Below are 25,674 nucleotides of genomic sequence, written 5' to 3' on the forward strand. Positions count from 1 at the left end.
CGTGCGCCTGCGCTTGCTAGCCCCGCCCCACTAATCGGCCCGGGAAGGGCGGGGCGGGCCGCGCCCACTGACCCCACAGGCCCCGCCCCATTCCCACGCGGCCCGCGCTGCCGGAAGTGGCGGCGCGGTCGGGACTGGCTAGGTAGCATGGCGGGCGCGCGGGACGCGGGGAGCGCGGCGGCGACGGGAGCGCGGCCTGGGAAGCGGCGGCGGGGGCCGGAGCCGGAGCCGGAGCCGGAGGAGGTGACAGCGGGCGCGGGTCCGAGCGGCGGGGTCGGGCGGCGGGGCCCGGGGCCGCACGTGGTGGCTGGTCAGCCCTCCGCGAGGCCGCCTAGTGCGCGGCGGGCCCGGGAGTAGGAGCAGGGAGGGGTCGCCTGCCCTGCGCGGCCTTAGCAGGGAGCACCCCCTGCGCGGGGGGCGGCCGCAGGGGGAGGCGGAGGCGGGGGGGACGCGGCGGGCCGGAGAGGCGGCCTCCCGAAGCCGCGGGCCCGGCGTCCCGACCGCTGCTGCGTGGGGACGTGCTGTGGGACGAAGGACGCTAGGGAGGGAAGAGCCGGGGCTTACGGCCGCCGTCGCGTCCTCCCGCGGGCGCAGGACCGCGCCGGCTGCGGGTGTCGGGCTCCTGGGCTGCGGACGGTCCGGCCGGGCAGCGGCTCTGCCGCGGGAGAGGTGAGGCCGGTCCAAACCCGGGAAGCGCAGGAGGTCCGGGGTTATGTGCTCAGAGGCTTCCGAGAAGTCTGCAGCTTCTTGTTCGTCTTTAAAAAACGCAGTGACGGTCCCCCCGGGCGTCGTGTCCTGTAGGGAGGGTTAGGGGAGATGGTATCCGGTAAGCAGGGGGAGGGAAGGGTGGGTTATGCTTGTTTTTAAGTCAGACTTGGATCATTTTTGTCACTGTTCAACCCACCTTTACAGTTTGCTGATCCACTGCGGGTTTCCATCCAGTTGGCTACGGGCTTCTCTTTCAGAGAGAAAAGCCCGTTGGTGATCCTGTTCCTCTGTGGGCCTCAGCCTCTGGCCCAGCACCGTCATAGCTCTGGGGTTTGCCAGCATGGGGTGCGGAGGATGGGGAGCCTGGGTTGGAAATATGGTGGGAACTGAGCTCTAAGAGATGGTGTTCTTGAAAACTCCTTTCCCTGCGAGATGCAGGAAACGAAATGTCCCTTCCAAGGGCAGGTGGCCGTGCTGTCAGTGGAGGTGGACAGTGAGGAAGGTTCCACCTGGGTTAGGTGGATGGTTTTGGTGGAGGTAGACGCTTGTGGCCTGAGGGCTATGGCCTTGGAGGCTGGCCATGCAGTGCCTGGCGGGTGGTGGGTGGCCTCCAGGGGGGTCTGGCTGTCATCAACACTGTGCTCCCCGCAGTCGTCTCTCGCCTGTGCTGCTGCTCCCAGTCTCCGGGATGATGGCGACTCTGGCCTGTCTGAAAGCGAGGAGAGTGTGTTCTCAGGCCTGGAAGACTCCGGCAGTGACAGTAGTGAGGACGACCCAGCAGATGGAGAGGATGGGGTCAGCAGTGATGAGGGCCACGGCGGGACGGAGAAGACCACTGGACAGCAGGTGAAGGTGGGTGAGTGAGGAGCCTGCCGGTAGGCTGTCCTCTCTAGGTGAAGGTGGCCAGGAAAGAAAGTGACCACCAGGCCTTAGGCTCTCTGGGGGCCTGTCCTGTCCCCTGCTTTCTCCCAAGTGTCCTTGGGACCCCAAGGCCCACGTCCCTCCTCTGATGCATCTGTGGGCACATTTGGGGCCAAGTGGAACACTTGGTTAGAGCTGGAGTGCTCTGAGCTCTTGGGGGTTGTTCTCTTGTTTTTTTTGTTTTTTTTTTTTTTAAAGATTTTATTTATTTATTTGACAGACAGAGATCACAAGTAGGCAGAGAGGCAGAGAGAGAGGAGGAAGCAGGCCCCCTTAGGAGCAGAGAGCCCAATGCGGGGCTCGATCCCAGAACCCCGGGATCATGACCTGAGCTGAAGGCAGAGGCCCCAACCCACTGAGCCACCCAGGTGCCCCTTGTTTTGTTTTTTAAAGGGTTTTATTTATTTGATAGATAGCAATAGATCACAAGTAGGCAGAGCAGCCGGCTTCCTCCTGAGCAGAGCCCGATGCGGGGCTCAATCCCAGGACCCTGGGATCATGACCTGAGCCGAAGGCAGAGGCCCCAACCCACTGAGCCACCCAGGCGCCCTTCTTAGGTCTTGGTTTTCAATTACAGTTATGTGCTCTGTTCTCAAGAACTCCAGATATCCACATGCCAGACCCGCTCTGCAGCTGATTCTAATGTCACCTCCGTGGAACTCAGCCCGCTTTCAGCCGTAGGCCGGGTTTCCTGGGGCGAAGCCTGAGGTGGGGCCTTCATGTGCACAGGACTACCTGGGGCAGAGCTCACAGGACACGGGAGTGAGCCGTCCTGACACCTGAGCCTCGTCTCAGGGAGCCCTGCCGGCTGAGGCTTTGGCCTTGTGTCTGTCCCTGTGATGACGAGGAAGAGTGCATTTCCCTCTTGTCTCAAGTGAGAAAAATGAGAGAAAAGTTTAATTTTTTTTTTTTAAGATTTTATTTATTTATTTGACAGAGAGAAATCACAAGTAGGCAGAGAGGCAGGCAGAGAGAGAGGAGGAAGCAGGCTCCCTGCTGAGCAGAAAGCCTGACGTGGGGCTTGAACCCAGGACCTGGGATCATGACCTGAGCCGAAGGCAACGGCTTAACCCACTGAGCCACCCAGGCGCCCCGAGAAAAAAGTTTAATTTAACTAAAATACACTGTTTGCTCTTTGGAAGTTTTAGAAACTATAACTATTTGTATTTTCAATGGGTCTGGTGTTCTGAAGCTTATGACCTTGAATCATGCACAAGTCTCCCATAATAGAAACCAAAAAGCCATGCTTGTTTGATCTGTTACCTAGGAAGAAAGGATTTAATGTCAGATTTAAACCTTTTTTTTTTTTTTAAGATTAGTTATTAGAGAGAAAGAGAGAACAAGCAGGGGGAGGAGCAGAGGGAAAAGCAGGCGCCCCCTGCGGAGCAGGGAGCCCCATGTGCGACTCGATCCCAGAACCCTGGAATCCTGACCCAAGCCGAAGGCAGACGCTTAACCTACTGAACCCCTAGGTGGCCCAGATTTAACCCTTCTGCCCACTCAGGATCTAGTCCTACTGCCAGTGTGCACAGAGAGATGACGTGTGAGCTGCGTTGACTGTGGTTTGGGGGATGATGGGCAGCTGTTTCTCCTCCTTTTTTTAACTTTTTATTTATTTATTTATTTATTTATTTATTTATTTAAGATTTTTTTTATTGTTTATTTGCCAGAGAAAGAGAATACACACAAGCAGGCAGAGAGGGGCAGGGAGAGAAGCAGGCTCCCTGCTGAGCAAGGAGCCCGATGCGGGACTCGATCCCAGGACCCCGGGATCATGACCTGAGCCGAAGGCAGTGGCTTAACCAACTGAGCCACCCAGGCGTCCCTTTTTTAAACTTTTTAAAATCACAAAATATACCTTCCTTGAGAAAAATTCACTCTTTCATCAGTGCTACTCAGTAGAGAGCGGAAGTTCGTCCTCACAGCCCGTGCTCCCATGGGCGGCCCCCGGCAGTAGCCCTCTTGGCGTGTCGTTTCTCCTTGCACAGTTAAGGGTCCACACACTTAAGTATTTTGTTTGTTTGTTTATGTTTCAAAGGAGGCTCCGTGGGTGCCTGGGTGGCTCAGCCCCCTGAATGTCTGCCTGCTTTTGGCTCAGGTCATGACCCCAGGGTCCTGGGATCGAGTCCCTTGTGGGGCTGCTTGCTCCGCGGGGAGCCTGCTTCTCCCTTGGCCTCTGCCGCTCCCTCTGCTTCTGCTCTCGAGTGCTCACTCTCTCTTTGACAAATAAATAAATAAAATCTCGAACAGATAAATAAATAAAGTAGGCTCCACGCCCAGCATGGCCCGTAACGCAGGGCTTAAACTCATGACTGTGGGAGCAAGACTTGAGCCAAGGTCCAGAGTCAGACACTTAACAACTGAGGTGCCCTAGGGGGCCCCTAATTTTTTTATTTTAAAAAGGGGTTTTTTAATCTTATTTTATAAGTAAAGTTATAAAAATAATTTTTAAGTTTATTTTTTATAGAGAGTGTGGGCATGTAGGTGCAGATGAGTGGGAGACCGTCTCCCTGACCCAGATCCTAGGACCCTGAGACCATGACCTGAGCTGAATTCAAGAGTCGGATGCTGACCCAACTGAGCCACCGAGGTGCTCTAAAGATAATTTTTAAAAATTAAATCACTTGGGGCGCCTGGGTGGCTCAGTGGGTTAAAGCCTCTGCCTTCAGCTCAGGTCATGATCCCAGGGTCCTGGGATCGAGCCCCACATCGGGCTCTCTGCTCAGCAGGGAGCCTGCTTCCCCCCTCTCTCTCTGCCTGCCTCCCTGCCTACTTGTGGTCTCTGTCTGTCAAATAAATAAATAAAATCTTAAAAAAAAAAAAATCACTTTTGGGGCACCTGGCTGACTTGGTAGGTAGAGCATGTAACTCTTGATCTCTGGGTCATGAGTTCAAGCTCTGTGTTGGACGTGAAGCCTACTTAAAAAAGTTTAAATAACTTTTTATTTTATTTTACTTTTTTATTTTTTAAAGATTTTATTTATTTGTCACAGAGAAAGCATGCGAACGGGCACAAGCAGGGGGAGGGGGGAGGGAGAAGCAGGCTCCCCGCTCCACTGAGCAGGGAGCCCAACGCGGGGCTCCATCCCAGGACCTTGGGATTTTGACCTGAGCCGAAGACAGATGCTTAACACACTGAGCCAGCCAGGTGCCCTTAAATCACTTTTTAAATAAAAATTTTCTGTTTGGGGTGCATGGGTGTCTCGGTCAGATAAGTATCCCTCTTTTGATTTTGGCTCAGGTTGTGATCTCAGGGTCATGGGGGTGAGCCCCGCTCGAGGCTCTGTGCTGGGCTTGGAGCCTGGTTAAGATTCTCTCCCTTTGCCCCTCTCCCCCTTAAAAGATTTCGGCTTAAGTTCTCTGAACTAGGTGATGTGTGCAAGCGTTTCGAGAGACTGTGGCCTGGGGTTTGGTGGGAGGGACACTTGTGGGTGTGGCCGCGTTTGGTCCCCCCCCACCTCCCTCAGCTGTGCGCCGGCTGAGCTGCTTGTTCTCCGAGGGGCCACCTTCTGGGTGGGCTTGCTGGTCCATTTGGTGGAGACTGAAGCCCTCCCTTCTCCAGAAGGAGGGGGCAGACTTCTGTCTGGGGAGGTTGGCTCTGGCCTCCTGGAGGGCGCAGTTCTCAGAGGGGGCAAGGCTGCCTCTGGGTCCGCTGCACCCCGGTCGGCTGGCGGCCAGGACCGCAGCGCCCGCGCTGTGTGCAGTGCTGGGGCCTCGTCGGTGCGGCACCCCCCTGGGCCCCTTCCGCTTCACGCCCTGGCTCTGAGGACTGTCCCTGTCTCCTGTGGGTCATCCTGGTGGGGAACCCCACGAATCAGGAGGGGTTCTGAGTTCTGCAGAGCCCCGGGCTGCCCTGCGTGGCCATTCATGTCTCTGGCCTCCTTGTGCTTTCATCGAGGGCTACGGGTAGCCCCGTTGAGGTATTTTCTGTTCTAGTGCACGGTTGTCCTTTTACTAGGGTTGAGGTTCTCTAGGCCAAGAGAGAGGACTCGGGTGGGGGCTGGGGGTTCCTAGTCCTCAGTGGAACAAGCTCCTCAGCTCTCCTTTTTGCCAGCTGCTCCCCAAAAGCCATCCATGCCCCTCCATTGGGTCGAGCTGGCTCCCCACTGCATGGCCTGAGCCCTGTTGCTAGCGCGCAGCCTCATAGCTGAAAACCGACCTCTCCACTGAGCAGCTTCTGAAACTAGTGTCTCCCTGCTGCCTGCGGTCCTGTGGACCCTGCCGGCAGTGACTCCCACTTGGGCCCCGGTCCCCGCCCGCTGTCCCCGCTCTGGAACTGAAAGCCCCCGGAATTCTCTGGCTCCTGGCCACAGCCGCCTGTGTGGTCTGGCGGACGGCGGTCTCAGGTGAGCTACTTCTGCAAGGGGGGACCCGCTCGGGCTTCTGCTGCTCTTCCTTCCACCCATGGCGACGATGCTGTGGGGCTCGCCCCTAACTTCTCTTCCACTGGGTGCTCCTGTCACTGTTGGCCCTGCACTCTGTCCCCCTTAACCTGTGTCAAGGCTTCCACCGCTTCCAAGGGTGGGCAGGCCACCACCCAGCTCCTTGACTTCTCACTCTCCTGCACATGCCTGACGGGCACCCTGCCTCCTGGTGGGGCTGCGTGCTAACATCAGGGATGCAGGGCCCGAGGCCGAGAGCTGCAGAGAGAGATGCGGACTGGAGTGGGATGCCCAGGCCCAGGCCCTCCAGTCCACTGAGTGACCTCCACAACAGGAAGCTGGAGGGTTTGCCTTCCAGTTCTGGGAGGGACGGGGCTGATAGGTCATTGTCAGGGGACCCTGCCCCACAAGTCCTGGGTTCCAGGTATGTATGCCACAGGCCATCCCAGACTGGCATGCACAACCTGCTGAAGCCATCCAGGGATGAAAATGGATGGCCAGGTTATCACTGGCCCGTTCTGGGGGGACTCTCCTGATCTACACCTTCCTTTCCCATGGGAGAGAGATGGGGTTACATGGCCCAGGTGCCCAGGGTTGCCCTGGGGAGACATGGCTGCTTGGGTGCCAGGCTGCCCTGGGCACCACTGTGTGTGAGCTCCTTCTCCACTTCTTCTTGGGTCTTTGGAAGGGATCTAGACATGTCTAGCACTCCCCCCCCCCCATTTTATGTATTTATTTGACAGATCACAAGTGGGCAGAGAGAGAGAGGGGGCAAGCAGGCCCCCCGCTGAGCAGAGAGCCTGATGTGGGGCTCGATCCCAGGAGCCTGAGATCATGACCCGAGCCAAAGGCAGAGGCTTAACCCACTGAGCACCCCCAGGTGCCCCCAGCACTTTCTTTTTAAGTGTTGTGTGGGTTCATGTGACGAGCATCACAGATCCCAGCAGAGTGATTGCTTGGAGCTCCTGAGGGCCGTCCCTCCTGCTCTGTCCTGCCTCCTGCTCCGGCGTAAGCGTGAGGACTGTGCCTGGGGCTTCCTGGGTTCTCCTCACAGCCAGGCTCCCATTCGTGTCACGCCCGTCTGCTTCCTGACTCCTGTCCTCTGCGCGTCCCTCTGCCTCTGAGGGCTGTCCTTGCCAGTTGGGGCATATGCTTAGGCTCCACTGTCCCAGCCTGTGCGCCCACCTGTGCGCCCGCTCCCCAGGGCGCAGGGCCTCTCAGCGGGCAGGAGGGCCTCACTTGCCTGCACCCTCGGAAGGAGGTGTGTGTGGGGCCTTGGGAAGGGCAACGTCTTTGTGCTTCTTCTAGATGAGTTCTTCTGGGTGGATTTATGTGCCTGAAGCCATTGTCTCCCCTTCCCTCCCATTTTCTTCCCTTCTGTGCTTGTTTATTTATTATTTTAATTCTTTTTTTTAAGATTTTATTTATTTATCTGACAAGACACAGTGAGAGGGAACACAAGCAGAGGGAGAGGGAGAAGCAGGCTTCCCCAAGCAGGGAGCCCGATGCGGGGCTTGATCCCAGGACCCCGGGATCATGACCTGAGCCCCCCAGGCGCTCCTTGTGCTTGTTTAGACCCGGTGTTCCCACTTGTCATGTTTACGTTGGTCTTTCTTAGGTGGGTTTTTCCCATTTTGTTTCCTTTTGCTCATAGGGTCCCATTGTTGTCGGTTAGCTCCCCACGTTCAGCTGCAGATGTGGCGATAGTGCCTGGGCATCAGGAGTGTTCTCCAGGTGTTTTTGTTTTATTGAAGATTTTATTCATTTATTTGTCAGAGGGACAGTGAGAGAGGAAACACAAGCAGGGGGAGTGGGAGAGGGAGAAGCAGGCTCCCTGCTGAGCAGGGGAGCCCAATGCGGGGCTCGATCCCAGGACCCTGGGATCGTGACCTGAGCCAAAGGTGGACGCTTAACGACTGATTCCCCCAGGCACCCCTCCACATGTTCTAAGGAGCGTTCTGTGTGTTCCATACTGCAGACCCATGGGCAGAAGGGACCTGCCTGGGTCTCCACACGGCTCTGGGGACGGGGGTGGAGGGACTGCTGGGAGGCCAGGCAGCGCACTGTGGGAGTCTTGGGCCCAGGCCGTGGCCGTGCTGCCCGTGCTCGGGTCTAGGTGTGGGCACTGTGCCTGGGGGGGGGGGGTCGCAAGGGGGGCCGTCACCAGCTGGTTAATGGAGCTCACCTCAGCTGGGAAGTGCCTGGGCACCAACCAGAGAGCCAAGGACGTGAGCGCGCAGGCCGTGTGGGACTGGCCCCCATGGAGGGCGGCCGGCAGCTGCTCCGTGGTCCGCCTGACGTCTTGAGCATTATTTAACCATTTAGCGGCATCCTCATTTCTGGGGATCAGAGTTCAGGCAGGGTGAGGTGGTATCATTTCTAGGGGACGTGGTCAGTGGGATTGGGCATAACCCGCAGCCTCTTTAGCTGGGTCCTGCCCGAGAATTGGGTGGTGCACTCAGAGGATGTCAGCTTTCCTGGGCCCCTCCAGGGCTCTGCTGTGTTCTGCTCTCGGACAGTCATCACTCATCACACCCCGTGTTTCAGGGCTCAGGGGAGGGTCCTAAGGAAGAACAGCCAAGGTCTGTGTGTCTGTGTGTCTGGTCGGGGGCAGCCTGCATGGCTGGCACCCGCCTGGCGCGTCCTCGCCAAAGGGCTCAGGGCTCTGAGGGCACAGCTACAAGACCTTTAAGGTCTCCACTCGGAGTTCACATGTTGTTGGTCCGGGCTGCTTTCCTGGGACAGGCAAACCACAAGCCCACCCAAATTTGGGGAGGAGGCACATAGCCTCTGCCTTCGGTGGGAGGAAAGTCGAAGATTTGCCGTCACGGCTTGAAAAAGCAACAGTCTGGGCGCCCGGGTGCATCATACGCTCCGTGTCCAGCTTGGTTTCAGCTCAGGTCACGGTCTCAGGGTCGTGAGGCGGGGACCCACGTTGGGCTTCACGCTCAGCTCGGACTCTGCTGAAGACTCTTTCCCGGGGCGCCTGGGGGGCTCAGTCGGTTAAGCATCTGCCTTCAGCTCAGGTCATGGTCTCAGGGTCCTGGGTCCCTGCTCAGTCTGCTTCTCCCTCTCCCCCTCCCCACTGCGCGCATTCTCTGGGTCTGGCGCTCTCTCTCTGTCCCTCCCCCCTCCTCTCCCCTCCCTCACACTCGAGCACTCTCTCTCTTGCTCTCTCTCAGATAAAGACTTATTTATTTAAGGATTTTATTTATTTATTTGAAAGAGAGCAAGAGAGAGGCCACAAGCTGGGGCGGTGGCGGTGGACAGGGAGAAACAGGCCCCCCCACAGAGCAGGGGGCCCAATTCCACGGGGGGCTCCGTCCCAGGACCTAAGATCATGACCTGAGCCTAAAGCAGACGCTTAATGACTGAGCTGCCCAGGTGTCCCCAAGTAAGAAAATTTAAAAGGAAATAATGAAAGAGCCAAATTCTTGCCACTGTGTCCAACCCCCCCCCCCACCTTGTCCTGTTGCCACGCCCAGCCCTGGGGGCTCATCCGAATCAGGTCCTCAGCCTCGTCCTCACGCAGCCTTTACTGTGGTGGCATGAGTCCGTTAAACTCGTCTGTTGTGAACGGGGCGCCGGCAGCGTGGAAAAGTCTCTGGGAAACCGGCTGGGCGCGAGCAGCGCTTCTCCAGCAAGGCCGGCTCCTGCTCTGGGAACGATCCTGTTCCTCCTCCAAGTCCCTGCCTTTTCCCTCCGGAACGAGGGCGGGGGGGTGGGTGGCGCGCTGAATTCAGCTCATGCTGTCTCTGGGCTCTGCAGGCTCCCGTGGCGAATGTTCTTTAGAGACTGCGCGTCTGCTCTCTCTCAGTGTAAGTCTGTTGTCAGGAGCCACGTCCCTGAGGAGGCCGAGCAGCCCTGGGGGCTGGCCTGAGGTTCTGCAGCAGGCGGCGGGGGCCGTGGATGCTCTTTGGCGAACACAGTGTTTGCCCCACACCGGACCCTGGTGAACATGGGTCACTAGCCGTGGTCTGGCTCCCAGCGTGGCTCCCGGGCACATGCCAGTCCAGCTCACCTCCCCTGGACACGCACCCCTCTGGACCTTCAGGCTGTGTTGGCTGCTGTTCCCCTTCTCCCTCCTGCATCTCCTGGACCCCACAGAAAGGCCGCACAGGGTGCCAAGTTCTGGCCTGGTGGTGTCGTGCGGGCCTCCGTGGGCTCTCAGGGCCCTGCTTGTAAGGGCTGGTGGAGGGGCCCTGCTGTCGTGGGGTGGGGGCAGTGGGGCTGGCTGAGCCGGGCTGGCGCTGGTGACTGGAGGGGCCCCGGCAGTTGCAATGAGATGCCTTGGAGGCAGTCGGCACCCCTGGGGCCCCTGCTTTGGTCCTCATGGTGTTTGGTGGTCGTGGGGTTGGGCAGAGAAGCAAGAGGTGTTCCGCTGGCCCGCCGCATGCTGTTTGTGTTCCTCTTTTTGTTTTTGAAGATTTTCTTTATTTGCCAAACAGAGATCACAAGCAGGCAGAGAGGGGGAAGCAGGCTCCCCGCTGAGCAGAGAGCCCGACGCGGGACTCGATCCCAGGACCCAGGGATCGGGACCTGAGCCGAAGGCAGAGGCTTAACCCACTGAGCCACCCAGGGGCCCCCGAGGTTTTCCTCTTTTTAAATGCCCGGTACCCAGGAGGCCCAAGTGTGTCCAGGCGTGTGGGCTGCTCCCAGAGCCTCCCCAGGTTCCTGGAGCTGGGCCGCCCTCTGCTGCCCCCTGGCGGCCACCGTGTCCCCTGCAGCAGCACTTCTGCGGGGGAGACAGAGGAGGGCTGGGGGCACCCCTCCTTGCTGGGGGAGGGCCTGCCTGTCTCAGGCCCCTGCATATGCACTCGGTCGCCCCGGGGGCTGGCCACACCCGGCACGGGGCACGAGGGGCATCCTGGAGGTCGAGGGGCTGTGACATTTCCTGCCGGGACCCCACGACCATGACCTGATCCACATTCACAGGTGGCGTGGGACTCTCTGGAGCTCCGAGCTGGTGGAGAGCAGCGGGCGGGCTGGTGTCGCGGGCAGCCCTGGAGCCCGCTTGCTCAGGAGACTTGTTGCCTGGGCCTGGTCCTGGGGCAGGTGTGTCCCCTGGCTGCTGCTCGGGGTGGGGCTCCCTGTGGGCTAGGACGGAGCAGAGCTTGGGGCCCTGGTGGGGGGCAGGAGCTCAGGTCTTGCCCTGCTTGCCCCCCACCCACGCCCTGCACCCATGAGGCCGCGCTGACCCACTTTCAGTGGGCAGGGCTCCCACAGTGCGTGCAGCATGGGGAGCGGGGGTGGGGGAGACATGGAAACCGAATCCCGCCTTGTTCCTGGCCTGGAAAAAAACTTAATCTCCCACCCTCCTTATACTGAGGGGAAAACCAGGCGGGAGGAAGAACCACCTCGCAGGCCTTTGGCTCCTGCCCTGTCGGGGGAGTGGGGCTCTGGCGGGGGTGCCTTGCTCAGGGGCCCTGCTCCCAAGTACTTGACGGCGCCCGGGAGGGAAAGGCAGGGCTGTTTTCCCCATCAGTCCGGGTTCCGGTACGCCCGACTCCCCCCACCCTGGGAGGGAAGCGTCTGTTTTCCAGGTTAGGGTGTGTATGTTCCGGGGCTCCCATCCCTGACCCCATGCGTTGGGGTCACCGTGGGGGTCACGTCCTCCCGGTGTTCTCTGGGCCCTTGGCTGACTGGGCTGAATGGGGTTCCCAGCTGCCATGGACATTGAGGCCTCCTGGGGGAGGGGGGCTTGTCCTAGGAGAGGGCTGGCTGTGGCCCCATGGCTTTGGCTGGCAGCAGGTGCCACACCCTCTCCAGAGGGCCCAGGCCAGGTGTGGGGGAACCCCCTGCCCGGCTCTTACTTGCTGCCACGAAGTACCACCCCCACCGTGCCCCTGACCCTGGCTCCCCGGGGCCCGGCAGGGCTGCGTTCGGGCGGCTGTGCCAGGAGCCCTGCAGCCGGTTTCTCCGTTAAAGGCTGCGGGGGCCACTGGGCCTTCAGCGGGTGGCTTTGTTGCCGACTGCTCCTGTTCCTGCCTGGACAGGTGTCAGCCCTTCCCTGGGGCCCTTCCTTGGAGCGCATGGTGATGAGTGGGGCCCTTGACAGAGAACCTCAGGTGGGGCCCCAGAGGCCCACGGAGACCTGGGGTGTTGCTCATCTTGTCTTAAGGCCCAGGGCCAGGTTGGAGATGCTTAGAGATTGGGGGTGGCGGGAACCTTGGGCGCAGCACGGGGGGAGGGACAGTGTGTTCTTGCCAAGCCACCGTCATCAGGGAGGGGCAGGGGACCGTGGGCGCGGGCTCTGCCCGAGGTCAGAGGGCGTCAGCACCCTGACATAACCATTGTTCCCTTCTCTCCTACAGGCCGGGAGCCCTCCCCCAAGGACAGAGGTGGCAAGCGTGCAGGGCCAGGACGAGTATGCAGAGGACAGCTCCGATGAGGAGGTGGGGCCGGGCTTGGCCTTCCACGAGGGGCCGGGGGGGGGGGCGCCTTCCCCAGCTGCGCCGTGCTGCCCGGGGTAGAGGGGAGTCGGGCCACTGTGAGGGGCCGCGCTTGGGGTCCGGAAGGGCGATCTCAGGGTTGGGGATGCGCGTCTGCTAGTGTGCGTCATCACTCTGGAAGGAAGCGGGGTGGATGTGACGCAGTGAAGCCCCAGGGGTGTCTGTAGGGTGGCCGGCTGATGCTGGGGTCCCTCATGCTCTGTGGAGGCTGAGCTCATGCTCGGTGGGCACGGAGAGGCTGGGCAGTGCTGGGCCCTCGTGGTGACAGACCTGAGTGTGGAGGACAGCGTTGCCTGGCAGCTTCGCACAAGAGGTGGGTGCCCCCCGGGTGTCCCCCCCCTTCCCTCCCTGGTGTCCTTGAGGTGTGGACTGTTGTGGGCCCCATCCCAGGTGCCCCCTCCAGCTTAGGGTCTGAAGGGGCAGGCGTGGTGCCCTGTCTGGCATGCAGAGGCCCCGGCGTGTGGGCCAGAGGCTGTCTCTGCTCCCTGGGCTGCTGTTCTGGGAGGGCTGGAAGCTGAGGCGCTCTGAGCCTCGAGGTGGCTGTCCTCCTCCTGCCCGTGCCCTCCCAGGTCCGTCCCAGTCACTGGCAGGGCTGTGGCCCCTGTGCCACTATGTGCCCCCAGATGTGTGCCTCCGTGGGCAGCGGCCTTGGCTGGAGGAGGACGGCAGCATCGATGCGGACCTCACCGGGACAGCAGTCCTCCAGAGCTCTTCCTGCCGCCGGCGGGGGCTGTCCTGGGGCCTGGGGAGGCTCGAGCCCCCTCCCTGCTCGGCCTCCACCCCCACGCTCGCGCTCTCTGGCAGCGGCTGCAGGAGCCTTGGCTGCCCGCCCGATCTGGTCTCTGTGCGTTCAGAGAACAGAGACAAAACAAAATAAATTGGTTTCCTGGCCGGAGCAGCGGGCGCGCATGGGGAGGGGGGGCCGGTGCCGTGGGGCTCCCTGCCTGTCTCCCCCTCCCAGGGGCTCTGGCTGTCGGCAGCCACATCCTGTCGGCTACTTTTTTATATTTGGTATTTTGAGAAATCGATGATGGTTGTAAATGGAGTGCGGTGGGGGGAGGGGCCTGGGCCTGCCCACAGGGAGGCGCTCCTCGCCGCCTGGCCCGGCCGGGCCCCGGAGCCGTGGTGGGGGCTGCGGGGGCTGCTTCCTCCGGCGATGACTATCCCATATGTCTGAGTGACAGGAGGGGGCCCGGGTGCCCGCCTTCCCCAGCTTCTGCCAGCACAGCCGGCCGGCGGCTCGAGGGGGCGGCAGAGCTCATCTTTCAGGAGCTCCGCCAGGCCTGACAGATGCTTCCCTCCCGGAGCCGCACGTGTGCCTGGGGTGCTCGGGGCGCGCGTGGGCGCTGGTGTCTTCCACGCTCACATCGTGGGTGTCTCTGCAGTCTAGGCAAGCGCAGTGGACTTTGGGGAAGAGGCCCCACTGGGCACGTGGTTCGGAGCGTAGGGCTTGGAGGCTGTGTGGCCCCGTGGCTGTGTCGTGCTGTTTCTGGAGCCTGTGAGGGTCCACGGTCTGAGGACACCCATGGTGTCTGGGCAGTGCCTTCTCCTAGCAGCATTCTTGGAGGTGGCCAGTGGTGTCTGGACCCCACGTAAGGCTCTGGCCAGCAGCAGTGGTGGCCTAACGGGGTTGGTGGTCCTGGGAGAGACAGCTTCGTGGGTGCTGTGGCATGGTGGCCAGTGGGTGAGGTGCAAGTGCCCCTTGGCCTCCCTTTCCCTGGGCCCTGCCCTGCCCACTCCCTGAGTCTGAATCTGAGGCCTGAGGTGGAAGGTGCTGGGGCTTCTGGACCCTCTGGCTGCTGGCCTCTTCCAGGCCCAGCTTTGGGGGCCCCCAGATGTTGGCTGATGAGTGACACTTGGATCGTCTGAGGCCTGTTCTCGTGCATTTGCACTCCTCAGTCCCCAGATTCACACCTCGAGCCGCACTGGGGCCCGAGTCCACTTGAAGTGCTGCTGGGTCTGGTTGGGGAGGCTGAGCAGCCGTAGGCTGTGTCCACCCCACTCCTCTCCCACGGCCCCGGCACCTCACAGACGTGATCTCATCCAGCCACTGGACCCCAGGGAGGTGGGGCGGTGTTGGGGGAGGGGGCTGACGGCCTTCACAGCCTTGGGCCCCTCTTTGTTTCAGTCCTGGGGGAGAAACTGAGGCCGGCCGGAGGTGAGAGGTGACGGGTGGCTATGAACCCTGGCCGCAGAGGTGGGGAGGCACGTCATCCAAGTCCCCGAAACCCCGGCCCGACACCCTCCTGCCCCCCCTACCCCCACGGGACCTCCGCTGGGGGTGGCAGGGGTGGGGCTGCAGCCTGAGCCCGCCCCGAGGGCGCTCTGGCCTCGCTGTAACTTGGGATCCCGCGGGGACAGGCCCAGGCCTGTCTGTATCCAGAGCCCGCCATCCCCTCTGCTCTCTCGCCAAACGGCCGTTAATGGCCTCTCCCAGCTACTGAACCGGCAGCTGCCTCCAGCGCTGGCGGCCTCCCGCTCCTCCGGGCCCGCCGCCCCGCCCATCCTGGCCGCCCGCACTCTGGGCGCCTGCGTCGCTGCTGGCAGCGGGAGCCCCGCGGCTCAGGTTTCTGGCTGTTTGTGGAGAGCGCCCGCCGCTCAGCCGCTCGTGTCCGCCCCCGCCTCCGGCCTGCGAGTCTGCCCCTTCCCACTGGTCCAACCCGCGGCCTTGCAGGTGGCCGCAGGGCCGCGGGCGTGACGCCTGTGACCGCAGAGTGCCCCTTGGTGCCACGGGCCGGAGGGCACGCCCTCCTCCTGCCAGCCCTGCGGCCCCCCCCGCCCCCGCGTGCCGGCCTGGTGCTTCTCGGCAGGGAGAGAGCATCCTGGTGGGGAGGGCAAGGTGGGGGCCGGTGGGGGGTGCAGTGGTGGAAGCAGCCGTCTCTATAAGGGGTGTCCTACGCCTTCTGGGACAGAGCAGGGTGTCAGTGCTGGGGGCCCCGTGCAGCAGCGGGCAGCTGGAGGCAGGGCTAATACAGCATTGCGTCCCCCGCCCCATTTGCTAGGGCACGTGGGTGGCGGAGGTCCCGGCTCTGTGCCCACTTGAGCCAGTTTCCTTGGTGGCAGGAACCCAGCCAGGCAGGTGGGTAGGAGAGAGCTGGGACAGGGGCCTCCTGGGGGAGGACAGTTTGCCCCGGGGACCGGAGGTGGGACTTCTATAGGAAAGGCGGGTGAGGGATCGTGACAGCGTGGGCTGGGGCCCGGGGCGGGGTACAGGAGGAGCTGAGGGGAGTCCTCCAGAGTGAGATCCTGGAGTGCTGGGGATGGGGACGGAGGCAGGTGGGGGGCTCGGGCACCCTCACACCAGCAGCTCTTGCTTGACCCCTGGGTCTCAGAACGGGTCTCTGCCGCTCCACAGAGCTCGGCCTGCGCCTACCCCCAGCACTCCAGGGCCGTTTCCGGGAGAGCCGCTGCCTGTAGGTAGCCAAGACCCAGGGGACCCCTGTGGGAATGCCCATTGGACCCTGGGGCCGACCGGGGTGGGTGGGGGCTGGGGGATCTGAGGGCCTGGGAGATCCCAAGCTCCCATGGACCCCGTGGAGGCTGCACTTGCTGCCCCAAGTCACGGAGGAATTGGCGGGGGCCAGGCAGTGGGCTCCGAGCGGTCCCGTGTCAGTGCGCATGTGATGGCTTGGGTGGGCCTGGCTGACAGCACCTTGGAGAGGGATAGACAGAGCGGGTGCTGGTGTCTGGGTCGGCCTTGGCAGATGTGCCCGCTGCCTGAGTCGGCAAATGACCACGGTGGTCTGATGGAGGAAGTGTGGGAAGGCGGCTCTGAGCTCCCCACCTGCCCCCCTCCCCCGCCCATCTAGCTGCTCTCCTGCTAGGGTCCTCCCTGGCCTTGCCCCTTTGGTCTGTGAACCAGGCCTCGTCCTGCTGGCACCTTCTGTGGGTGCTGGTGCAGCAGGTGAACGGGGGAGCGCGCAGCCGGCCTTCTCCCGCCCAGGGCTCTGACGGAGATGAAACCCCGTGGAGGAGCCAGGAGAGGCCGGGGCTCGGGAAGGCTGAGTGGCGCTCAGAGACAGGCGGGAGCTTCGTGCAGGGGGAGCTGAGCGAACACTGCCGGCATTGTAATCGGAGAGGGGCAAGGGAAAAGAGAGAGCCTGAGCGAGGGCGGCTGACCCCATGCTCCCAGGGGACAGGTGGGAGAGGCAGAACGAGGAGAGAGTGAAGGATTCCAGAGGTGGGCCGGCTTCCTCTCTCGCAGACAGACACGGGAGGGAGGCGGGCAGCGGGCCAGCGCCGTACCTGCAGTTCCAATCTGCGGTCCTGACAGCTGCAGCCACTTTGGGGAGGGGAGGGAGGGGCTCATGGAGAGCGGAAAAACCCCAGCCGTGTCCGGGGCAGTCTGCGGGGTGGGGGACCCCTGCTGGCCCCTCCCAGAGGCTTGTCCTTGGGGTAGAGTGGCCCCCCCAGGAGAGCACGGAGGCGTCTGTGTCCTCAGCCTGCGCCTCCGAGCTCGGCGCCTGACCTGGAGGGGTCGGGGGGGTGCTTGCCCCCACGGGGTCACATGTGCTTCCTGGCAGCCCACAGGTGCTGAACAGGGTGGGGGCCGGCTGGCCCTCGGGCTCAGGCCTGGTGATGAATCATGTGGGGCCGCCAGCAGCTCATTCCCCAGGCTGGGGACAGGGAGCTGACAGCCGGGGCCGATCAGAGTGTTTCCAGCCCAGCTTGGCCCACAGTGGCGGCGGCGGCTGGCCCAGGGCGCGGGCCCGGCCCCTCCTTTCCAGCTGCCTCTGGGGCGCACACACGGGGAGCCCTGGGTCTTTGTCCCTCCTGGTGGAAGGCGAGGCCAGCGTTCTGGGAAGGAAGCAGGGCCTGTGGGGGGCAAGGAGCACCTGCCACCCCGGCCCAGCGGCTGCTCAGCGAGTGGACTCAGATGGGGCCGCCTGGCTCTGGCCGGCCCGCCACCCCCAGTCTGGTTTGAATTTCTGGAGCAGTGAAGGGTGACGGAGTGCTCCTCCCCCGCCCCCTCTGCTCCCTCCTGTTGGCTGGCGGGCCAGGCCCTCGCCGCCGCATCGCTGCTACCGAGCAGCTCAGGGAGCCCTGGGCCCGCTGCCCAGGCCCAAGTCGGCCAAGCTGCAGCCGCTGTTGGGAGTCACAGGCCCGGCCTCGGGGAACTGGCCCATGCACGCTGGGCTCCGACAGGCTAGGTCCCCGGGGGGCCATCCCAGCGGGCCTGTCCTCTCCCGCTGGCCTCCCGGAGCCGCAGCACCTCCTGTGGAGGCCTCCTGACACCCCCTCAGCCGTGGGGATCGGGGGGTGCCCCTCCCTCTTCACTCTCCTCTGGCCTCACGTGGTACGTGTTCCCTGTTCACACGCGCCGCTCTGTGGCCTCGAGGTGGGCGCCCACTTGCGTGCTCGTTGTCTTGGCGGGGCTTCCCAAGGGAGGTTTACATCCTCCCACCCAGGCTCCGGTGTGGACGTGTGATTACAGTAGGTGGGGGGTGGGTGGGCCACAGACCCTCCCCACAGAACATCACTCTGTGCGCAGTGAGGTGGGGGAGGCAGGCCCAGAGGCCTGGGGTGCACCTGCCCCTCCCGACACTCCCCCCGGGGGCTCTCTCAGCCGCCCCCCCCCTTTGGACCCCCGTGTCTCGGGCGGGGCCTGCCCTCTCCCCCCTCCTCCGGCCGGCTGTGGGCTCCTGCAGGATTAGGGAAAGGAAACTTGGGGTTGGGTTTCTCTCGGAGTGGAACCTGCCATGGCGACTTTTTATCCTGTTATATTTCTATCACGTTGGACACAGCCCCCTCTCTGGCCCTTAATGGCTCTGGCTTTGAGAGTTTCCTCCAAAATTACACCACCGCTTCCTGTTTCGCAGTTCCCCGGAGCCCCTCGGTGCAGAGGAGGGGCAGCTCTGGCCCTGCCCTATTGGGGTGTCCACGTGGGCTTCAGCACCTGGTCTCTCCCTGGGGACCCAGGAGGGTGGGTGAGTGGGGGCCTCTGGAGGCCTGGCACCTGGCGCCTTCGGCCATTCCCTCTGTGGTCTGGCCTGGCCGGAAGTCAGGCTGCTGGCCTGCCCGGCCCAATGAGGGGGAGGGGAGGGGGTTGGAAGAGGGCTGCCCCCTGCCTTTCTTCTCTGCTGTGCGGGCAGAGCATAATTGTCACCTGCAGGATTTTAATGGTCAGCCAGCTGTGCACAGCTCGGGAGGGGGCCTGAAATCACCCTGCCCTCGAGCAGGTGGGCCTTTGGAGGAGCTGGGTGGGGTGCAGCGGTGGGGGGGGGAGCCGCAGGGGGCTGTGCGCAGGGTGGGGGCGGGGTCACGGAGCTCCTCTTCTCTCACAGCTCGTGGGGGTGGGGGAGCCAGGGCAGCCCAGTAGGGGTGGGACTCAGAGCCCTGTTTGGGGGTTCAGGGTGAGCACTCGGGTGAACGCAGGTGACTTGCACCCTTAGGCCTACCCAGGTTGGGAAACCTGCCGTGCTGGGCAGCGCCCTTCACTCCACCTCCCCCAGGCGTCCGCTTTGTGGGTCTCTGGGCAAAGGCCGAGGCCCGGAGGCTTGACATGATCGTGCTGCGAGCTCTGCCCTTCTCACCCCTTCAGGGACGCCTGGGTGCCGGGCAGGCCCTCAGAGACAAGGCCAGACTGGCGGGTCCCTTGCTGCGTGGCAGTGGGCTCCCTCCGTCCTTTCCTTGTCCTCATCTCCCTCTTCTGTCTCCTTCAGTCCCCGGAGCCCGGGGGAGGTGCCTCACTCTGCCTCAGGCCTGGGAGGGATGACCCAGCCCCTGAAGGGTGGAGGCCTTCCCTGACAATGGCCTGCTCGAGGACTGAGCTTGGAGAGAGCAGAACACGGAGAGCGCGTGAGGGCTGGGCTCAGGCTGGGTTCAGAACCGTTCAAGAGAACAGGGTGCTTCCACGGTTGGACAATACTGTTTTGTTTTTAATTATACAAAGTTTCCAGACTTTATATTATCGTATTAAAAACACAAGATGCCAGCATGTAGTGACCAGAAGAAAACCCAGGTAGGAAGCCAGCACGGAAGGTTCCGGTGGGCTTGGGCCCGTCGGGCCCGTGCAGAGTCCCGCACACTTGTCTGTCCATTGGCCCCGCTGTGGCCAGAGGCGAGGCTCGCTCGCTGGGCGCCCTCACAGGAGGCCTGTGCCCGAGTCCGGTCCACGGGAGCTCTCTGTGGCTAGCCCAGCGGTGTCCGTCTCTAACTCCGAATCGTCGTCTTTCTGTCTCTGTCCTTGCTCTGCAGAGGGGAGGGGTCAGTGTCAGGGCCTGGCCACAGACCCAGTGCCAGCCCGCGCCTCTGGGCTTCCCCACGGGGTGCTGTCTCAGGTGGCGGGTCTGAAAGCACCCCCTTCCACGCTCACCCCGGCTTCCCCGTGCAGTTTGGGGAGGAGAGTGCGCTGCTGCACAGCCGAAATTGTAAAATTAAATTTCCCAGATGTTCAGGCCCCAGGAGCTCACGCGTGCTGTCTGGAGAGGAAATGGGGATCGGGAAAAGCCGCGCCGCATTTTCTCCCCGCTCACCCTGCTTTTCCGGTGTCACCAAGCACAGCAGGAGCTGTAAATCAGCCGGCCAGCGCCCCCGCAACGTGGCCCTCCCTCCCCCCAGCCCCCACGTCTCCCGCCAGCCTCTTGTCTGCAGAGCCCATGGCTGCCCCGGGGGTCTGAGTGGGCAGCCCCAGGGGTGTGGGTGAGGGCCATGGGAGAGCTAGCAGGTGCCCCATAGGCTTTAGGCCAGTGGCAGGGGCTGTGGTAGGGCACTCAGATGGGGGTGGGGGAGGGGGAGTCCCCTTCCTTTGGGGACAGGGTTGGGGGGGCAGAGTTTCTTGAACCAGTTCTGGTCTAGCCCCCTGCCTCTTCTAGTTTGGTGTCTTCTCCCAGACTCCCATGTAGCGATGGTTGGCCCTGTCTGGTCCCCATGGGCACCTGTGTCCCTGGGGACTCGAGGGGAGAAGGCCCAAGGAAGGTCCGGCCCTGCCGGCCCCAGCTGGGCCTTCCTGTGCTCCTCCCTCCCCAGACCCCAGGGGCACACTGGGTCACAGGTGATGCTGGGGGTGGGGGGTGGGGAGCTCTGCCCGCCTCTGGCCAGGGTCTCTGCCCAGCAGGTGTGGGTAGCTAGGGTGATATCGAGGCAGAGACCGCCACAGCCCCCTGGTCCCTTTCCGTGTCTGCCCTGCGGGCCACACTCACCAACTTTCTCTGGTTGCTGAGGCAGAAGGTACAGATCTGTTTGGGCTGGGCGTTCTCGGCGTCGCGGGGCGGGGGCGGCGGCGGCGGCGGCGGGGGGCTGCCGGGGCGCGCGGCGTGGAAGAAGGCAGGCCCCGAGTGGCACGGCTGCCCGTCGCCGCAGGCCTCGCCCACCAGCAGCACGTTGCCCAGGTGCGAGATGTAGCTGGAGGCCAGGCGCAGCGTCTCGATCTTGGAGAGCTTGCGGTCGGCCGGCTCCGTGGGGATGAGCGTGCGCAGCGCCGTGAAGGCCGTGTTCACGCTGTTGGTGCGGTCCCGCTCGCGCGCGTTCGCCGTGTGCCGCTGCCGGGGCTCTCGGCCCGGCCGTCCCCCGGGCCCCGCCGTGCCGCCCCCCGCCCGCCTGCCCCCGGCCCGCCTCCGAGCGCCCTGGAGGCCGCAGCGCGCGGCGTGCACGCGGCAGGGCTTCTCGTCGGAGCCCGAGCTCTCGCTGCCGCGGTCCTCGTCCTCCGACAGCGGGCTCACCTCGGGGTACAGGTAGCGGCCGGGCGGCGCCGAGCGCAGCATGGCGAAGGACATGGGGCCGGCGGGCGCGCCGTCAGCTCCGCCTCGCGCAGCGCATGCCGCCCGCCGCCGCGCGGCCGCCCGGGGCCGGGGAGGCGCGGGTCTCGGGGGCCCGCGGTGGCGGCTGCGGCGCCGCGCGCACGTGTGCGTCCCGGGCTGGAGCGGGGCCGCGGGCCGGGCCTTTATAGTGGCGGCGGCCCCTCCCCCGCGCCGGCCCGCCCTCCTCCCCGCCTCCCAGCCCCCGGAGGCCGCGCAGAGCAGGGGCCCTCATCCCTCTGCCTTCTCGAGCCACGCTGAAGGAGCCTGCAGCATCTCGCTGTCTCTGGGGGCCGTGGGGGAGTGGCAGTCCCCTTCTGGGGGGGTACCGGGGCTCTGCCGCCCTCGTCCTCTGCCTCAGCAGGGGGCGGGAGGGTCAAGTGGGACCCATGACCCAGGCAGGTCTTCTCCCCTGGCACTGGTGCCGGGCCACACCCTGTTTGTCTGGGTCTCTCTCTCCTCTGTACACTTGGGCCTTTTGTGGCAGGCAGAGTGGGGAGGGGACGCAAAGCCCTGAGGGGCTGGAGTTCACCCCACCATCCAAGGCTGCCCCCCACCCCAGGTGTGCGTGGGGTCACTGGGTGGCCCAGCCTCCCGGTGTCAGCCACGCCCTCCAGCTGTGGCCCAAGCTGTGCCTTCTGCCTGACGCCTTGCTCTCTGCCAGCTCGTGCTGTACCTGCTGTGGGGCGACCTCCCGGTTCCCTTGGTGCACGCTCCAGGGTCTGTCCGATTCAGGGGTGGTGGCTCCCCCCACCCCCATGCAGAGGAGGAAGGCCAGGGGCACAGGAGGTGTCCCCAAAGGATGGCCTCGCTGGGACCACGGAAGTTGGCAGGACTAGGGCAGGCAGGTGCAGAGGGGCCAAGTTCAGGGGGTCCTGTGCTCCTGCAAGGGGCCCCTGGGTTCCCCACTGTGCTCGGTCTCCTCTGGGCCCCTCCCCCTGTGGCCACTGTTCAGGAAGCGGCCGCCTGGGCAGCAGTCTCTGTGCTGGGTGGAGGGAGGGTGGTGGCTGGCAGGGGCCTCGACCAGGAATGTGTGTCAAGGAATGTGGCTGCTGGGGGGGGCGGGCAGGACCAGGGAGGGCTGGGGGGGGTCCACAAATGCCTGCAGGGCAGAACGCAGCGGCTTCTGTCTCCCCTTGGAGCGGGTTGGCGGGGTCTTCCCTGAGTCCCTGCCCGTGGCTACCCATTTTTGCCTAAAGCCCCCACCAGGGGAGGGAGCCCATGGGCGATGAGGTCACCCTTGTCTGTGGCTGCCCAGAGTCCTGGCCAAGGAATCCGGGGGGAGACTCTGGGGTTGGCACCACTTCAGTGGAAAATGTGAAGGTACAGCTCCGGCGCCTCTGAGGGCCGGGGGGGGGGGGGTGGACAGCACTGGCCACTGCGCCACGTCACACCCCAGGGAGAGGGCATATTTCAGGGTGCTTGGGTACCGTCCCAGCAGCCTCGAGGCCTGTCCCCTTGCCCTCGCTGGTTCCCCCTGCCCTGGCCTGTGACTCTTGGGGCGCTTGCAGGGAGGATGGGCACGGTGGGCGCTGACGCTGACAGCCTGGCGTGCTGCCCCAGGACATCCGGAACACGGTGGGCAACGTGCCCCTGGAGTGGTACGATGACTTCCCCCACGTGGGCTATGACCTGGACGGCAGGCGCATCTACAAGCCGCTGCGGACCCGTGACGAGCTGGACCAGTTTCTGGACAAGATGGATGATCCGGGTTACTGGTGTGCAGCCTCGGGCCGGGGCCAGTGGGGGCGGGGTGGGGGGCTTCGGGCTCGGCTCTGATGGCGACCCCCCAGGCGCACGGTGCGGGACCGGATGACTGGGCACGACGTGAGGCTGACCGACGAGCAGGTGGCCCTGGTGCGGCGGCTGCAGAGCGGCCAGTTTGGGGACGGGAGCTGCGACCCGTACGAGGTGGGTAGTGGCGGCTCGCCCTGGGTGTGCGGGGGCTGCCGCAGAGCCCGGGCCCACCTGTCTGCTGTGCCCTCAGCCGGCCGTGGACTTCTTCAGCGGTGACCTGATGCTGCACCCGGTGACCAACCGACCCGCCGACAAGCGCAGCTTCATCCCGTCCCTGGTGGAGAAGGAGAAGGTAGGCGCTGGCTGCTGGCCACACCCCCGCTGCCGCGGCCGACCTCCGCCCCCCGCGTCCCCGCGCGCTCACTGGCCCCGGCCTCGCAGGTCTCTCGTATGGTGCACGCCATCAAGATGGGCTGGATTCAGCCACGCCGGCCCCGGGACCACACACCCAGCTTCTACGACCTCTGGGCGCAGGAGGACCCGGACGCCGTGCTGGGCCGTCACAAGATGCATGTGCCCGCGCCGAAGCTGGCCCTGCCCGGCCACGCAGAGTCCTACAACCCGCCCCCCGAGTTCCTGCCCAGCGAAGAGGAGGTGGGCCTCGCCCTGGGGTGGGGGTTTGGGTCCCCGCTCCTGGCCCTGGGCCCCCAGCTCATCCCTGTCTCCGTAGCGCCTGGCGTGGGAGCAGCAGGAGCCGGGCGAGAGGAAGCTCAACTTCTTGCCCTGCAAGTTCCCGAGCCTGCGGGCCGTGCCCGCGTACGGACGGTTTATCCAGGAGCGCTTCGAGCGCTGTCTCGACCTCTACCTGTGCCCGCGGCAGCGCAAGATGAGGGTGTGTGGGGGGGGGGGGTTGCGGGAAAGGGGCAGGGGCCACAGGACGTGGGGCGGGATGACCTCGTGCTCTCCTGGTCCAGGTGAACGTGGACCCTGAAGACCTCATTCCGAAACTGCCCCGGCCGCGGGACCTGCAGCCTTTCCCCACGTGCCAGGCCCTGGTGAGTGGGTGGGGGATGGGCAGGTGGGGGGAGCCTCTGGGAGGGGTGTCTCCTCACTGACCCTCCTCCATAGGTCTACAGGGGCCACAGCAACCTTGTCCGTTGCCTCAGTGTCTCCCCGGATGGCCAGTGGCTGGCTTCAGGTGAGCCTGAGGTGTGGGCATTGCCAGTAGGCGGTTGGGTGCTGCTGGGGGGCGGGAGGGCAGCTGGTGAGGGCCTTGTTCACGTGTCCAGGCTCCGATGACGGCTCGGTGCGGCTCTGGGAGGTGGCCACTGCCCGCTGCATGAGGACTGTGCCCGTGGGGGGCGTGGTAAAGAGCGTCGCCTGGAACCCTCGCCCCACCATCTGCCTGGTGGCCGTGGCGGTGTAAGTGGGTGGCCCAGGGTGCGCTGGGGGCCACGGGTGCAGACCTGTGCCTGAGGGGCCGCGTGTCACTCTGGCCTGCAGAGAGGACTCAGTGCTGCTGTTGAACCCGGCCCTGGGGGACCGGCTGGTGGCGGGCAGCACGGACCAGCTGCTGAGCGCCTTCGTCCCGCCCGAGGAGCCCGCGGCGCAGCCCGCCCGCTGGCTGGAGGCCTCGGAGGAGGAGCGCCAGGGGGGCCTGCGGCTGCGCATCTACCACGGGAAGGTGTGGGGGCTGTCGGGGGGGTGTGTGGGGTTAGGGTGGCCAAGGGCCGGGGAGAGCACAACTGAGCCAGCCTTGCCTTCTGCAGCCGGTGACACAGGTGACCTGGCACGGACGTGGGGACTACATGGCCGTGGTGCTGGCTGCTGCGGGGCACACGCAGGTGCTGATCCACCAGCTGAGCCGGCGCCGCAGCCAGAGCCCCTTCCGCCGTAGCCACGGACACGTGCAGCGCGTGGCCTTCCACCCCCTAAGACCCTTCCTGCTGGTGGCCTCCCAGCGCGCTGTCTACCTGTACCACCTGCTGCGCCAGGAGCTCACGAAGAAGCTCCGACCCAACTGCAAGTGGGTGTCCAGCCTGGCCGTGCACCCTGCAGGTGAGGGCGCCGGGGCATGGGGGGGCTGTGCACCTGCAGGTGAGGGTGGGCGGGCGCGTGGGCAGGGGAGTGTGCACCCGCAGGTCCCCACCAGCCCCTGCACCCCCAGGAGACAACGTCATCTGCGGTAGCTATGACAGCAAGCTTGTGTGGTTCGACCTGGACCTTTCCTGTGAGCCGTACAGGGTGCTGAGGTGAGTGGGGGTGGGGGCGTGGGTGCCGATGGGCCCGCCCTGGCCCTCCCTGGCCCTGCCGAGCCCTCACCAGCCCCTGCCCTCCAGGCATCACAAGAAGGCCCTCAGGGCTGTGGCCTTCCACACCCGGTACCCACTGTTCGCATCTGGCTCAGACGACGGGAGCGTCACCGTGTGCCACGGGATGGTGTACAAGTGAGTGCGAGCCCCACGTGCCCTGCCTGGCTTGGGGGAGGGGTGCTCCCCCGCCTGAGTCCCTCTTCTCCCCTCCCCCACAGTGACCTGCTGCAGAACCCGATGCTGGTGCCAGTGAAGGTGCTGCGGGGGCATGTGCTGACCCGAGACCTGGGGGTCCTGGACGTGGCCTTCCACCCCACCCAGCCGTGGGTCTTCTCCTCAGGGGCCGACGGCACCATCCGCCTGTTCAGCTAGGCCCCGGGGCACGTGTGTGCTCAGGACCCTCAATACAAGTGTCCCCCACGACTGC

General features: G+C 64.0%; 2 protein-coding genes across 5 annotated transcripts; one reads left to right on the plus strand and one right to left on the minus strand.

The window, feature by feature from the left end:
• The first annotated feature begins 106 nt into the window (after positions 1 to 106).
• BOP1 (BOP1 ribosomal biogenesis factor) lies at positions 107 to 25,670 on the plus strand. Of its 2 annotated transcripts, none has more exons than XM_047725009.1 (16): positions 107 to 253; positions 1,358 to 1,560; positions 12,326 to 12,406; positions 22,762 to 22,916; positions 22,992 to 23,109; positions 23,186 to 23,287; positions 23,377 to 23,589; positions 23,666 to 23,827; positions 23,910 to 23,990; positions 24,064 to 24,133; positions 24,225 to 24,357; positions 24,439 to 24,619; positions 24,705 to 24,993; positions 25,103 to 25,187; positions 25,275 to 25,382; positions 25,466 to 25,670. In XM_047725009.1, the coding sequence occupies exons 1-16, from the start codon at positions 148 to 150 to the stop codon at positions 25,617 to 25,619; spliced, it is 2,241 nt and encodes a 746-aa protein (XP_047580965.1). In that variant the 5' UTR covers positions 107 to 147; the 3' UTR covers positions 25,620 to 25,670. The 2 variants fall into 2 exon arrangements, with proteins under 2 accessions (XP_047580965.1, XP_047580966.1); XM_047725010.1 differs by having other exon boundaries at positions 108 to 243; positions 1,360 to 1,560.
• SCX (scleraxis bHLH transcription factor) lies at positions 19,321 to 21,298 on the minus strand. Of its 3 annotated transcripts, XR_007126532.1 has the most exons (3): positions 20,605 to 21,297; positions 19,779 to 19,884; positions 19,321 to 19,654 (listed from the first exon to the last, which is right to left on the minus strand). XR_007126532.1 is itself a non-coding variant. In XM_047725056.1 (2 exons), exons 1-2 carry the CDS (start codon positions 21,175 to 21,177, stop codon positions 19,840 to 19,842), a joined length of 618 nt encoding a protein of 205 aa, XP_047581012.1. In that variant the 5' UTR covers positions 21,178 to 21,298; the 3' UTR covers positions 19,321 to 19,839. The 3 variants fall into 3 exon arrangements, 2 of the variants coding, with proteins under 2 accessions (XP_047581012.1, XP_047581013.1); XM_047725056.1 differs by having other exon boundaries at positions 19,321 to 19,884; positions 20,605 to 21,298; XM_047725057.1 differs by lacking the exon at positions 19,779 to 19,884 and having other exon boundaries at positions 20,605 to 21,295.
• Positions 25,671 to 25,674: the final 4 nt, after the last annotated feature.

Source organism: Lutra lutra, chromosome 4 (genome assembly GCF_902655055.1).
Source record: "Lutra lutra chromosome 4, mLutLut1.2, whole genome shotgun sequence".
Lineage (NCBI taxonomy): Eukaryota > Metazoa > Chordata > Mammalia > Carnivora > Mustelidae > Lutra > Lutra lutra.

Bases quoted from the DNA above. Each gene is read 5' to 3' on its own strand.
- SCX (XM_047725056.1), bottom strand. From the start codon at position 21,177: ATGTCCTTCGCCATGCTGCGCTCGGCGCCGCCCGGCCGCTACCTGTAC. The intron at 19,885-20,604 runs GTGAGTGTGGCC...TTTCCTCTCCAG, and splicing joins TCAGCAACCAGAGAAAGTTG to ACAGCACGCGTGAGCTCCTG.
- BOP1 (XM_047725009.1), top strand. From the start codon at position 148: ATGGCGGGCGCGCGGGACGCGGGGAGCGCGGCGGCGACGGGAGCGCGG. The intron at 24,620-24,704 runs GTGTGGGGGCTG...TGCCTTCTGCAG, and splicing joins TGCGCATCTACCACGGGAAG to CCGGTGACACAGGTGACCTG. The intron at 25,383-25,465 runs GTGAGTGCGAGC...CCTCCCCCACAG, and splicing joins TGCCACGGGATGGTGTACAA to TGACCTGCTGCAGAACCCGA.